Here is a 14,266-nt window from a genome sequence, read left to right as displayed (position 1 = left end):
AATTCAAATGACTGGAATTCGCTCGCAGCGCCAAAGAGGGGGAGCTTCCCTGCTTAGGCTACTGCCTCCGCGATCCAACCTCTTGATAAGCGGAAGAAAATAATTATATGGATGGATCATTCCCTCATGTGTTTTCTGTACATGACTTTGTCTACTTTCTCACACGCACACACATTTTAGACAATTTCCCAACTTTTACATATAGCGGGGCTGTGAGAAAAAGCGTGAAGGGAGGTTGCGAGAGGGGGGGGGGGGGGGAATTAAACCAGATAAGAAACCAGGTGCTACACAAAAGATATTAAATTACGCATACATCCAAATGTACCAATATAAACTGACTCACTCAATACACACACATTTCAGCATTCATCATTATACACACACATTGTTAAATTACCATACCACCCCATTGTCCGGACAAATATAAACAACTAATGCACGCGTGCTTTTGTGGAATCGGCCGTCTCATATCACAAAAACCAGGTTCCATCATTGCTCATAAAACGGCGATTAACCCGTTTCATTGGAGCAACACCTGCGTTATCCCTGACCAACATGGAAAAACCTGGCCTAACGCCCAGTAGGACCACTGGAAATCACCCAGCAATCCTACAGACTCGTGTCTGGTCAGTCCATACAGTTTCACCAAGTTTCACCAAAGCTCTACCATATGCAGCCCGATCAATACCTGTCTATTTGCAGCAAATTTCCAAATTCGTCGTGACAGCTATACGCTCAGTTGATCTCCTTTACCGGAGTCAATGAGCGGTCACCTATAAGAGGCTTTTCCCACCGCTGCAGTTTCCACATAAACAGATATGTCGCACCTTCATAGACGTCATTAATTTATATGGGCCAAATGTCACACCAGTTAGCAAATCTTGCCTATAATTTAGCTGTATCCAACTCTGACTAATCTGATGCACTTGCAGCAAGAAGCATCCTCTGCCAGCAACGACAGAGGGTGAAGAGGTTAAAAGAAATTTTTCGTCTCACATAGTCTACGCTTCAAAAACACTCCAAACCACCAAAATTCTATCAACAATCCCCTTATGTTAAAAACAAGAAATCACAAGTTTTCAACAAACACACAGACAAATGATCACATATAAAACAACTCAATCCAACCATAATTTACCCCATTCCAGGTTGTTTTTGGAGAACCTGACTAAACCTATCTTTTATCAAAAATAGATTCAGCAATTAGTCTTATCGATCCGGCTCTCTCCAGGCAGAAAATGTTTACACTTTAAGCAAAACGCTTACCTTGTTATGCGCGCGTGCAGCACACTGTCTGCCTGACAGAGAGAGCGGGAGCGGCTGTCGACCTGTACCTTCTAAACCATCCTGTTCGTGACGCCAATTTGTGTAGTGGATTGTCCGAAGCTTAAGCAGGCAACAAAAGTAGTTTAGTACAACAAATTTATTTACCCATTATCAGAAGTGCAGGTTGAATTAAGTTGGCCGTGCAGACAGACCACATGTTACTGCGGAGTAAACAAGACACACACAAGCCAAAATCACTCCTGAGTTCCGGTCTTCTGCCATGTTTTATATGTCTCTTGTGCGTCATTGTTTTTTATCGGGTGCGTCATGATTGTTTTGTTTTGGTTTTGTCTGTTCCAAAACAACCTTGTATCTCTTAGTCATATTTGGAAAATCTAAACATTCTGTAGACAGGTTGGCATAACTCCATATTCACCTTTGTCCCACAACTGGTCCATTCAATGGCACAAAATAGAAGAGAATTGAAAATGAGCGGACATTCTTAAAAGACAAGAAATATAGGTCAAAAGGTCAGAAATTCTACGACAACATCAGATTAGATCAGTGTGTTGCAAACTGAGCAGTTTGAAGTCCTGAATGGTTGGTTTATTCATTGTTATTTTATTTTCTAATTTATTAGCCTGTGGAAAAAGTTAATGTTGATATTTACCTCAGAAGGCTGCAAATAGAAAAGAGGCATTACATTTTTATTTAAATTGTATTTGATATGCCATTGATATTTTTTAATTATTATTATTTGAAACTCGATTTTGCATGTCACTATAAAGTTATATAAGCCTTGCTTGTTCAATATTCAATGCAAAACTTGTTTGGGTCCCTATTAAAAGGTTAATTTGTTCAACCTTGGCCTGCGGCTGTGTTCAGTTTTAAATTTTGGCCCACTCTGTATTTGAGTTTGACACCAATGTCCTACAGTGTGTAGTGAAGCATGTTTAGCTATTTCTCGTACTCCAGTGATAATGTTACATGTAAGAAACTCACTTTATTTTTCGCCATGGAGGCCAGGATTAGTGATTTAGAAGTTGCTAAAACACTGCAGACTGCGGATGGATGTTAGCTGTTAGCTTTTTCAACATGTTCTGTCTACAGTTCTGTTAAAATGTAATAATCACTTATTCTTCTGTTTTTTGATACTTTACATTAGTTTTGGATGATACCACACATTTAGGTATCAATCCGATACCAAGTAGTTACAGGATCATACATTGGTCATATTCAAAGTCCTCGTGGGTCCAGGGACGTATTTCCTGACTTTATAAACATAGACTGCAGATGGACGTTAGCTGCTAGCTTGCTAGCCATGTCTTAAAGCACCTCTTCCTGAGGGTATTTCAGTGTTATAACTTCACCTTTATCTTTACTTTTTACACCAAAATGTGTCCATTCTCCCTTTTCTGTCTACACACTGTGTCTGCTTGTAAGTACTCTGTGTGTGTGCGCTGCCGAACATGCTCCTCTGCTCCTAAAACCAGCTATGTCACAACGTGATGACGGTGCGCCGTCGTGCCCGTAAAACATAAGGGGGGGCGGCGAACCGGTACTTTTTAGAGGCAGTATAGTACCGAATATGACTCATTAGTATCGCGGTACTATACTAGTACTGGTAAACCGTACAACCCTAATAGGGAGTAATCTTTTTTAAACAGTACAATCACTAATTCGAGAAAATAAAATCAGGCTTGTGGGGCGTGACATAATTAACCCAGTTTTCCCAGTATGAAGTCCATTTCTCCAATTGCTAATTAATGCAACGATTTTTTTCAAATTGTCATAATGGGGTATTGAAATGAATTTATTCCATTATGGAATGAGGCTGCAACATAACAAAATGTGGAAAAAGTGAAGCGCTGGGTAGACTTTCCTGATGTTGTCTTTCTTTACGGACTGTGCCAGAATGCGGAAGTTAGTTAAGGTGGGACTGCCTTGGGTGTCAAACCTTCAGTCTGTTTGGACCCAATGAAGCTGACCTTGGTGTTTCTAGACTCCCGCTTGGCTGGAGCAGATGATTGCACACACAACATGGCGGGACCTCTTCTACAAGCTGGCCGAGGCTCATCCCGACTGCCTGATGCTGAACTTCACAGTCAAGGTGGGCGCTCACCTGAATAAACAGGAAGAGTGATAATGAAAGTATGTGGAAAACACCTCGGTACAAGTCAGTGTGTGTGTGCAGCTGATTTCAGACGCGGGCTACCAGGGTGAGATCACCAGCGTGTCCACCGCGTGTCAGCAGCTAGAGGTTTTCTCTCGGGTGCTGAGAACGTCTTTGGCCACGCTGCTGGATGGAGGAGAGGAGAACTTGGAGAAGAACCTGCCGGAATTTGCTGTGAGGCCCGTTGTTATAGAAAAGTAGAGCATTGTAGTGTGTTTACTGAAGTGTTGTGTCTGGAAAAATCCTTCAGAAAATGGTGTGTCATGGCGAGCACACCTACCTCTTTGCTCAGGCGATGATGTCCATCCTGGCCCAGGAGGAACAAGGCGGCTCTGCCGTGCGCCGGATCGGTCAGGAGGTGCAAAAGTCTGCCCACAAGAGGTACTTCTGACACAATACTTAATCAGCTGGCCTTTTGGTTGGTCACACCAGAAAATAATGTACAGTGGAACTAGGGCTGGGCGATATATCGATATACTCGATATATCGCGAGTTTGTCTCTCTGCGAGATAGAAAATGACTATATCGTGATATTCGAGTATACGTTCACACGCAGTTGCTTTTAGCAGCTGGCATTACACTATAGGCTCTTCCCACTCCTTCTTGTGTCTCCTTCTCACAGACAGCAAGCGCAACTTCTTACATATGTCACAAACTGTCACGTCATACGTCACATACGTATACGCCCTCGCGAAGCAGAGAGGTAGCAGCATGGTTAACGTTAGCTGTGATGCTAGCGGAGTGGTGCGAGCGGTAATACGAGAGAAAGAAGGTGCGAATCTGGTATCTAATGAAGGAAGAATTAATTCCCAAGAAAAACAGCAGGGGGTCCATCGTCTGGCGGTGGGTTGGCTTCAAGTGGGAATATGTCGAACAGACAACCGTAATTTGTCAAGTGTGGGGAAAAAGCATTGCTACAAAAAGTAGCATTACTGCTAATATGTAGCATCATTTGAAAAGTCACCTGCTCGAGAATGAGGAGTGTTTACTCCGCATGTCAACATCTCCGTTCGGGGCCACACGCCCACACCATCAAAATGCAGAGGCAAACATTTCCAGATCAACACCGTATGTTGGTTTTAAACTATTGTAGTGGCGTTCTGTACAGAAAGTGCACTTTAATTTAGTGTTGTTTTGATATGTCATCTTAGTGACACACACAAAAGTGCACTAATAGCTTGTTTTAAAATGTCTCTGACAATCTTGCACTTTCTGTTTTGGAAATGACATGAATGTTTGTGCCACTGCTTAAAGGCCTACTGAAATGAATTTTTTTAATTTAAACGGGGATAGCAGATCTATTCTATGTGTCATACTTGATCATTTCGCGATATTGCCATATTTTTGCTGAAAGGATTTAGTATAGAACAATGACGATAAAGATTGCAACTTTTGGTATCTGATAAAAAAAAGGCTTGCCCCTACCGGAAGTAGCGTGACGTAGTCAGTTGAACATATACGCAAAGTTCCCTATTGTTTACAATGATGGCCGCATGAAGTGAGAGAGATTCGGACCGAGAAAGCGACAATTTCCCCATTAATTTGAGCGAGGATGAAAGATTTGTGGATGAGTAAAGTGCAAGTGAAGGACTAGTGGGGAGTTGAAGCTATTCAGATAGGGAAGATGCTGTGAGAGCCGGGGGTGACCTGATATTCAGCTGGGAATGACTACAACAGTAAATAAACACAAGACATATATATACTCTATTAGCCACAACACAACCAGGCTTATATTTAATATGCCACAAATTAATCCTGCATAAAAACACCTGCGTGTTTGTTACGCTAGCTCCTAGCTCCTCTGCTAGCTCCTAGCTCCATAGAACACGCCAATACAATTCAAACACCTGATCAACACACACAATCACTCAGCCCAAAAGACCGTTCACCTAACCCAAGGTTCATAAAGCTTATATATTTATAAAAAGTTACGTACGTGACGCGCACATACGGTCAAGCTGTCTAATGTTTAGCAGCCAAGGCTGCATACTCACGGTACCTGATATTCAGCTGGGAATGACTACAACAGTAAATAAACACAAGACATATATATACTCTATTAGCCACAACACAACCAGGCTTATATTTAATATGCCACAAATTAATCCTGCATAAAAACACCTGCGTGTTTGTTATGCTAGCTCCTAGCTCCTATGCTAGCTCCTAGCTCCATAGAACACGCCAATACAATTCAAACACCTGATCAACACACACAATCACTCAGCCCAAAAGACCGTTCACCTAACCCAAGGTTCATAAAACTTATATATTTTTAAAAAGTTACGTACATACGCAAAAAAAAGTTGCGCACATATGGTCAAGCGATCAAATGTTTAGAAGCCAAAGCTGCATACTCACAGTAGCATGTCTGCGTCTTTGTCATCCAAATCAAAGTAATCCTGGTAAGAGTCTGTGTTGTCCCAGTTCTCTACAGGCGTCTGTGTATCGAAGTCAAAAGTCCTCCTGGTTAGAGTCTCTGTTATCCGAGTTCTTCCATCTTGACTGCATCTTTCGGGAATGTAAACAAAGAAGCGCCGGCTGTGTACTGTTGTTGCTGACTATGTTCGAAAAATACGTCCATTTCGCACCGACAACTTTCTTCTTTGCTTGCTCAGCTTCCTTCTCCATAATGCAATGAACATGATTGCAACAGATTCACGAACACAGATGTCCAGAATACTGTGGAATTATGAAATGAAAACAGAGCTTTTTCGTATTGGCTTCAATGTGGAAGGCATACCCGTGTTCGCCGGTCTACGTCACGCGCATACGTCATCCTCAGAGGCGTTTCGAACCGGAAGTTTAGCGGCAAATTTAAAATGTCACTTTATAAGTTAACCCGGCCGTATTGGCATGTGTTATAATGTTAAGATTTCATCATTGATATATAAACTATCAGACTGCGTGGTCGGTAGTAGTGGGTTTCAGTAGGCCTTTAATAACTGTTTAATAAATACACTTTTGGTCAATTCACTTAGTTGTGCTTTCCCTCTCTGCATGAAAGTTTAAAATGAGCATATATTAATGCAGTATGAAGAAGAATGTTTTAATGTAGACACATAGAATCATCATACTGCTGTGATTATATGCATCAAGTGTTCCTTCAAGGCTAAGGCAAAATATTGAGATATATATCGTGTATCGCGATATGGCCTAAAAATATTGAGATATTTAAAAAAGGCCAAATCGCCCAGCCCTAAGTGGAACCTCTATTTACGAACTTAATTGGTTCTTGAACATGGTTCGCACACTGAAAAGTTGGTATAGTGAAGCACAGTTCTTCATAAGAAACAATGTACACATGAATAATTGCCTCTAGCCACCACACTAGTCCATATTTTATATTAAAAAAGCACATTTTGCAGACACTATAAGCCAGGGGTCACCAACGCGGTGCCCGCGGGCACCAGGTCGCCCGTAAGGGCCAGATGAGTTGCCCGCGGGCCTGTTCTAAAAAATAAAAATAAAAAAATTACAAAAAAAAAAAATGTTTTTAATTTTTTTTACTTTTTTTTTTTAAATTTAAATTAAATATACATAGAAAAAACACAAGATACACTTTCAATCAGTGCATCAACCCAAACAACCTCCCCCATGCACACTCATCCACACCCACTCACACAAAAGGGGTTATTTCTTTCTGCTACCAATATTCTGGTTCCCACAACATAGACAACACATCTGCAAGGGACACAGTCCCTGAAGCACATATGATTGTATAGGCTGCTGGTCCACTAACATTTTCATGAATTACTATTTTTTATGTAATTATTTTTATATTGTTTTACTTTATTTTTTATCCAAGAAAATGTTTTTTATGTATTTATTTTATTTTATTTTTTAAAAAAGGGCCTTATCTTCAACAGACCAGGTTGTCAATGAAATTAGATTTGTTTAAAGGGTTTTTAAAACCAGGCCCAGTCCAGATAATGTCCAAGTCGGACTCAGCAACACACACCTTCATTCATGTACACAGAAAAAAATTAGGGAACACAACAGATTGCATATAATTTATAAACAAAATTACATTTTCAAAATAAGCATGTATGTACAGTCCAGATTATGTCCAGGTCACTCAAATTAGGGAACACAACAACAGATAGCATATAATCTATAAACATAATTGTACTTTCAAAATAAGCCTTTGAGGACTTCTCATCTTTTTTTTAAATGTTTTTTGGCATCATTATCGTTTTCAACCATGTAACTTTCTAAAGTTAGAAAATACTGCATAAATGTTTTAAAGAAAGTAATACTAAGTGAATATCTGTTTTTGGCCTTAAAAATAAACCTTTTACCGAGTACTATAATTAAATTGACTAAATCATGATTGTCAATGAACTCTCCTAAAATAACAGAAACCACATTAAGCTTCATAAACAAACCAATCTTTAAACACATTTTTTCAACTTCCACCCAAAACAAAGACACAATATGACAATACCAAAACAAATGCAGGGTGGATTCAGACTCCTGACAACCAAATCGGCAATCATCTGACTCTGTCATATTCCATCATTTTAACATTTTCCCTGTGGGTAAGAATTTATAAATAATTTTAATTTGAAAATAACGATTTTGCACATCGATAGTAGTTTTATAGATTAGTTTGAATATGGCATCTCATGGCAACGGGCAGTCAAAAAATTCCTCCCATTTTCCATATGTGTTGTATGAGGCAGCCTTCAAAGATTTCTTTATTAAATAAAAATTATATATTTTTCTATTTATTTTAGTTCCTTTTTGCCAACTAGAATTTCTTATTAGAGGTTTACAAACTAATAATTTAGTAGTTCCATAATTAATTATTTGTTTCCATCTTTTCCCAATTACTCCAGTTAGTTGATAAAATGAAAAGCTTGAACAAGTATCACCATACATAGTTCTAAATTCATCATACTTCATCATTTTACCATTCTCATTGATAATATCATTGACAAAAATGATTCCTCTTTCAAACATATTTTTCCAAAAGAAAGGCTTTCCATCTATTACAATATTAGAGTTCATCCATATTATCTGCTGCAAAATATCGTCTCTTTTTTCTGGCACATAAAATTGAAAACACCACTATGAGTGGATTGTTTCCTTTATGAACCCCGCCATGTTTCCCAGCAGACTCTCTACATAAGAAAAATGGGAGGGGATCACTTGTAAAAAAGGATACAATTTCTTTTGATACAGTACATGTTTTTTGTCCAACAGGACATTTGTGTACCACTCAATGTTTAAATGCATCTTTGGAACAATTGATGCTTTTAAAGACAGACACATAGCTTCAAGGTTGAGAAGTTTCAGGCCCCCATATTCATACTCTTTGTACAAAACCTTTCTTTTAATCTTTTCTGGTTTGCCGTTCCAGACAAAATCGAAGACCCTCCGCTCATAAATCTTAAAAAAGTTTTGTGATGGAGCTGGTAATGACAAAAACAAATAAATAAATTGAGGAATAATTAACGAGTTGGCAATAGACATTTTACCATACAAGGTTAGGGATTGCATAATTTTGTCCAGCTTTCTTAGTCGATTATCATAATTTACTGAGCCTAGATCTTCCAGATTCTCTGGGACAACAACACCAAGTATGTTAACTGGTCCATCTGTCCACAAAACAGGCACTTTGCATTCCATTCGAAAGGACGTTCCCTTTAGATTTCTGATCCTTAACATTTTACATTTATCATAATTAAGCTTAAGGCCAGATTGCTGTGAAAATATGTCCAAAAGATTAAGAAGGCTCCGCAAACAATGAGGAAAAATCTTATCTTTGTGAATCAGCCTTTTCTGACATGAACTTCATCAAGAACAAACACAGAACACGCCTCACTGATGCACATCTGCAAGACTCACTTAGAGTTGCAGTGTCAAGTTACACACCAGAGTACAACACACTAGTTAACAGCATGCAATGCCAGGCTTCCCACTAACTGACAAAGAAACAGATAACAGATTTGGTGTCCAGTTCAAAGTGTGACATGATTTAAAAATTTGAGAGTTTACTTTTGTATTTTACATGAGTTATTATTTGTACAAACATGGTGCAAAGTAATTCATGATTTGTTAAAAAATGTTAGTGGCTAGATAGTTAAAATGGGATATTGTGATTTCACAAGACTGTCTTAGAAGTGATCATTTGAAAATGTACAATTTGAAAAATGTGCACTTAGAGAAAATATAAAAATAAAGTGTTGCATATTGATATTTATCTGTTTCTATATATATTTATTGTGAGAAATCATTAAGATGATCAGTGTTTCCACAAAGATAAATATCATTAATTATTAATAATAACATAGTTAAAGGTAAATTGAGCAAATTGGCTATTTCTGGCAATTTATTTAAGTGTGTATCAAACTGGTAGCCCTTCGCATTAATCAGTACCCAAGAAGTAGCTCTTGGTTTCAAAAAGGTTGGTGACCCCTGCTATAAGCTGTACATAAAGTGCAGGGTTTCCCGCAGCACTTTGTTGTTAAGGCGGCCGCTTTAACAACGAAGAGTTACCGCCTAAACCAGGGGTGGGCAATTAATTTTTACCGGGGGCTGCATAAGCACTGCTGGAGGGCCACACCGACAATATTTCAATTGAATTTTGCTCAATATTATTTTTGATATACCGTAAGATAAATTATAATAATAATAATAATAATAATAATTAATAATAATAATTTCATTAAACCTAACTTAACTTTGTACAAAAGCAGATTGCTTTTGATGGTTTTATTTTTAACACTGTCTTACACAACACTTCCTGATGTATAATACAATGCAAAAATGTCCATTTCTGCACAGGGTTAATTTCTGTCACTTTATCCTGCATTATCCAACATTTTTCCCCATCAGATTTGGACAACCATCTGTTGTTAAAAATCGTTTTTAATCATATTTATTTTATATTGTTTTTTATATTGGTTTTATATGTAATTATTTTTTGTTTTTATTCAGTCATTGGTGGAGCTAAGGATAATATTTGAATATTGTTTTTAATATTGTTGTGCAGCACTTTGAAAACATTTGTTGTTTACAGTAAATGTGCTATATAAATAAAGTGTATTGGATTGGATTGTCACACCTGCCAGCTTGTCCCATTTCAGTCCTAACATGTCCAAACACGCATTTACCGGTACCTATGTGAACAAGTCATTACCTGTGGTTGTCTCTTTAATTGACTGCATGGCTGCCAGCTCCTCCGTGATTTGAAAGTCTGTAGTTATCCCACGTAAGAAGATGAGCAGATGGGCGGTGTCACGTACATCGCAGCTCTCATCCAAAGCCAGCGAAAAACAGTCAAAGTCTCCGGCATATCAGCGCAACAGAGTCCAATAAGCACTCCTTAATAAACTCTCCGTCAGAAAACGCCTTACTTTTTCTGGCGATTTTGTGAGAAATGACGAAACTTGTCCTGATGGCTGCATCTCTGGGGGTCTGAAATTTGGCAAAAAGTCCTTGTTGGGTTTGCGGTTTTACCATCAACGCTTCAGCCTCCCTTGCGCGCTCTTCATCGCACAGATTCCGGTATTTTTCCTCGTGCTTCGTCGTGTAGTGGCGATTCAAATGATATTCTTTAAACACAGCAACCTGTGTACCACACATTAATAAGCACATGGCTTTACCTTTAATTTCTGTAAAGAAATACTTGGCAGTCCATGTCTTGTTGAAAACACGGCATTCGTCATCAACTTTTCTTTTTTTAGCGTCTCATCACTTGTCGCTGTGCACCTTCACTCACAGGTTACACCCGGACACACGCCCATAAATAACACTTTTCAAAATAAAAGCAGCACAGTTGTATTGCACGCACGACATAGATGTTTTTAAACTTTATTTTGTAATTTGTGATTGCCGCTGTTCACAGTCACTCACAATCATACACGCGCATACGTCCACATGGAAGTAATACAAATAACGCTTTTCAAAACAAAAGCAGCACCGTTGTATTGCACACTCGACATAGATACTTTTTAAAATTTCCATCCATCCATCCATCTTCTTCCGCTTTACCGAGGTCGGGTCACGGGGGCAGCAGCCTAAGCAGGGAAGCCCACACTTCCCTCTCTCCAGCCACTTCGTCCAGCTCCTCCCGGGGGATCCCGAGGCGTTCCCAGGCCAGCCGGGAGACATAGTCTTCCCAACGTGTCCTGGGTCTTCCCTGTGGCCTCCTACCGGTCGGACGTGCCCTAAACACCTCCCTAGGGAGGCGTTCGGGTGGCATCCTGACCAGATGCCCGAACCACCTCATCTGGCTACTCTCGATGTGGAGGAGCAGCGGCTTTACTTTGAGCTCCCCCCGGATGACAGAGCTTCTCACCCTATCTCTAAGGGAGAGCCCCGCCACCCGGTGGAGGAAACTCATTTCGGCCGCTTGTACCCGTGATCTTGTCCTTTCGGTCATAACCCAAAGCTCATGACCATAAGTGAGGATGGGAACGTAGATCGACCGGTAAATTGAGAGCTTTGCCTTACGGCTCAGCTCCTTCTTCACCACAACTGATCGATACAGCTTCCGCATTACTGAAGACGCCGCACCGATCCGCCTGTCGATCTCACGATCCACTCTTCCCTCACTCGTGAACAAGACACCGAGGTACATGAACTCCTCCACTTGGGGCAAGATCCCCTCCCCAACACGGAGATGGCACTCCACCCTTTTCCGGGCGAGAACCATGGACTCGGACTTGGAGGTGCCGATTCTCATCCCAGTCGCTTCACACTCAGCTGCGAACCGATACAGTGAGAGCTGAAGATCCTGGCCAGATGAAGCCATCAGGACCACATCATCTGCAAAAAGCAGAGACCTAATCCTGCAGCCACCAAACCGGATCCCCTCAACGCCTTGACTGCGCCTAGAAATTCTGTCCATAAAAGTTATGAACAGAATCAGTGACAAAGGGCAGCCTTGGCGGAGTCCAACCCTCACTGGAAACGTGTCCGACTTACTGCCGGCAATGCGGATCAAGCTCTGACACTATCATACAGGGAGCGGACCGCCACAATCAGACAGTTCGATACCCCATACTCTCTGAGTACTCCCCACAGGACTTCCCGAGGGACACAGTCGAATGCCTTCTCCAAGTCCACAAAGCACATGTAGACTGGTTGGGCAAACTCCCATGCCGCCTCGACAATAGAGGCGCGGAACATGGTCCACTCGGACTCAATGTCCAGCACCTCCCTCGTGACATGTTCAAAGTTCTTCCGGAGGTGGGATTTAAAACTCTCTCTGACAGGAGACTCTGCCAGGCATTCCCAGCAAACCCTCACAATCCGTTTGGGTCTGCCAGGTCTGTCCGGCATCCTCCCCCACCATCGCAGCCAACTCACCACCAGGTGGTGATCGGTAGAAAGCTCCGCCCCTCTCTTCACCCGAGTGTCCAAAACATGAGGCCGCAAATCTGATGACACAACTACAAAGTCGATCATGGAACTGCGGCCTAGGGTGTCCTGGTGCCAAGTGCACATATGGACACCCTTATGCTTGAACATGGTGTTCGTTATGGACAATCCGTGACGGGCACAAAAGTCCAATAACAAAACACCACTCGGGTTCAGATCCGGGCGGCCATTCTTCCCAATCACGCCTCTCCAGGTTTCACTGTCGTTGCCCATATGAGCGTTAAAGTCCCCCAGTAGAACGAGGGAATCACCCGGGGGAGAACCCTCAAGTACTCCCTCGAGTGAATCCAAAAAGGGTGGGTACTCTGAGCTGCTGTTTGGCGTGTAAGCGCAAACAACAATCAGGACCCGTCCCCCCACCGGAAGGCGGAGGGAAGCTACCCTCTCGTCCACCGGGTTGAACTCCAACATGCAGGCTCTGAGCCGGGGGGCAACAAAAATTGCCACCCCAGCCCGTCGCCTCTCACTGCTGGCAACGCCAGAGTGGAAGAGAGTCCATCCCCTCTCGAGAGAACTGGTTCCAGAGCCCTTGCTGTGCGTCGAAGTGAGTCCGACTATATCTAGCCGGAACTTCTCCACCTCGCGCACTAGCTCAGGCTCCTTCCCCCCCAGCGAGGTGACGTTCCACGTCCCAAGAGCTAGCTTCTGTAGCCGAGGATCGGACCGCCAAGTGCCCTGCCTTCGGCTGCCGCCCAGCTCACATCGCACCCGACCTCTATGGCCCCTGCTATGGGTGGTGAGCCCATTGGAGGGGGGACCCACGTTGCCTCTTCGGGCTGTGCCCGGCCGGGCCCCATGGGGTCAGGCCCGGCCACCAGTGCCTCGCCATCGTGCCCCAACACCGGGCCTGGCTCCAGAGGGGGGCCCCGGTGACCCGCGTCCGGGCGAGGGGAATCTGAGTCTCGGTTCTTGTATTTCCATAGAAGTCTTCTAATTAAAATTTATTTTGTAATTTATGATTGGCCTCACGTGGGCCGGACAGGGACGCACAAAGGGCCATATGTGGCCCGCGGGCCGCAGAATGCCCAGGTCTGGCCTAAACTAAAGTCTTAACAAGCTGCTCCGCTTAGTTCTGCCTCTGCCTCTGTCAGTATGTCTCTGCAGCACCCATCATTGTCCCACCCACAGAACCATCTGATTGGTTACACGCAGAGCGGTAACAGCCAATCAGCAGTGCGTATTCAGAGCGCATGCAGTCAGTGCTCACGGCACAGGCAGAGAGGAGAGACGGTGGGGTGAGCAGATAGGTGTTTAGCAGGTAAGTATAAGGCAGCGGACTCTCCCCAAATTATAATAAACACCTCCCAGTCAACTACTAGTAACATCACTATGAGCCTGTTGACGTTCTAGAAACACAAGCGGCAGCTCAGCTCGCTCGCAGTCCTTGAGGTGAAGGTTAATTAGCTTTTAGCGTGACGTTAGCTCACTGTGCTGTGT

At 42.2% G+C, this 14,266-nt stretch overlaps 1 protein-coding gene across 3 annotated transcripts in view; it reads left to right on the top strand.

The window, feature by feature from the left end:
• The window catches only part of LOC133655337 (negative elongation factor D-like), a 50,749-nt gene that overhangs the window by 21,026 nt on the left and 15,457 nt on the right, over positions 1-14,266 (top strand). For all 3 annotated transcript variants that reach the window (XM_062055401.1, XM_062055381.1, XM_062055392.1), the window contains 3 exons: positions 3,269-3,376; positions 3,461-3,613; positions 3,690-3,820. In XM_062055401.1, coding sequence (XP_061911385.1) covers positions 3,269-3,376; positions 3,461-3,613; positions 3,690-3,820 — 392 coding nt within the window. The remainder of the gene's footprint in view (positions 1-3,268; positions 3,377-3,460; positions 3,614-3,689; positions 3,821-14,266) is intronic.

This window comes from Entelurus aequoreus, linkage group LG01 (genome assembly GCF_033978785.1).
Source record: "Entelurus aequoreus isolate RoL-2023_Sb linkage group LG01, RoL_Eaeq_v1.1, whole genome shotgun sequence".
NCBI classification, from domain to species: domain Eukaryota; kingdom Metazoa; phylum Chordata; class Actinopteri; order Syngnathiformes; family Syngnathidae; genus Entelurus; species Entelurus aequoreus.
This window is presented reverse-complemented; position numbering and strand designations above follow the sequence as displayed.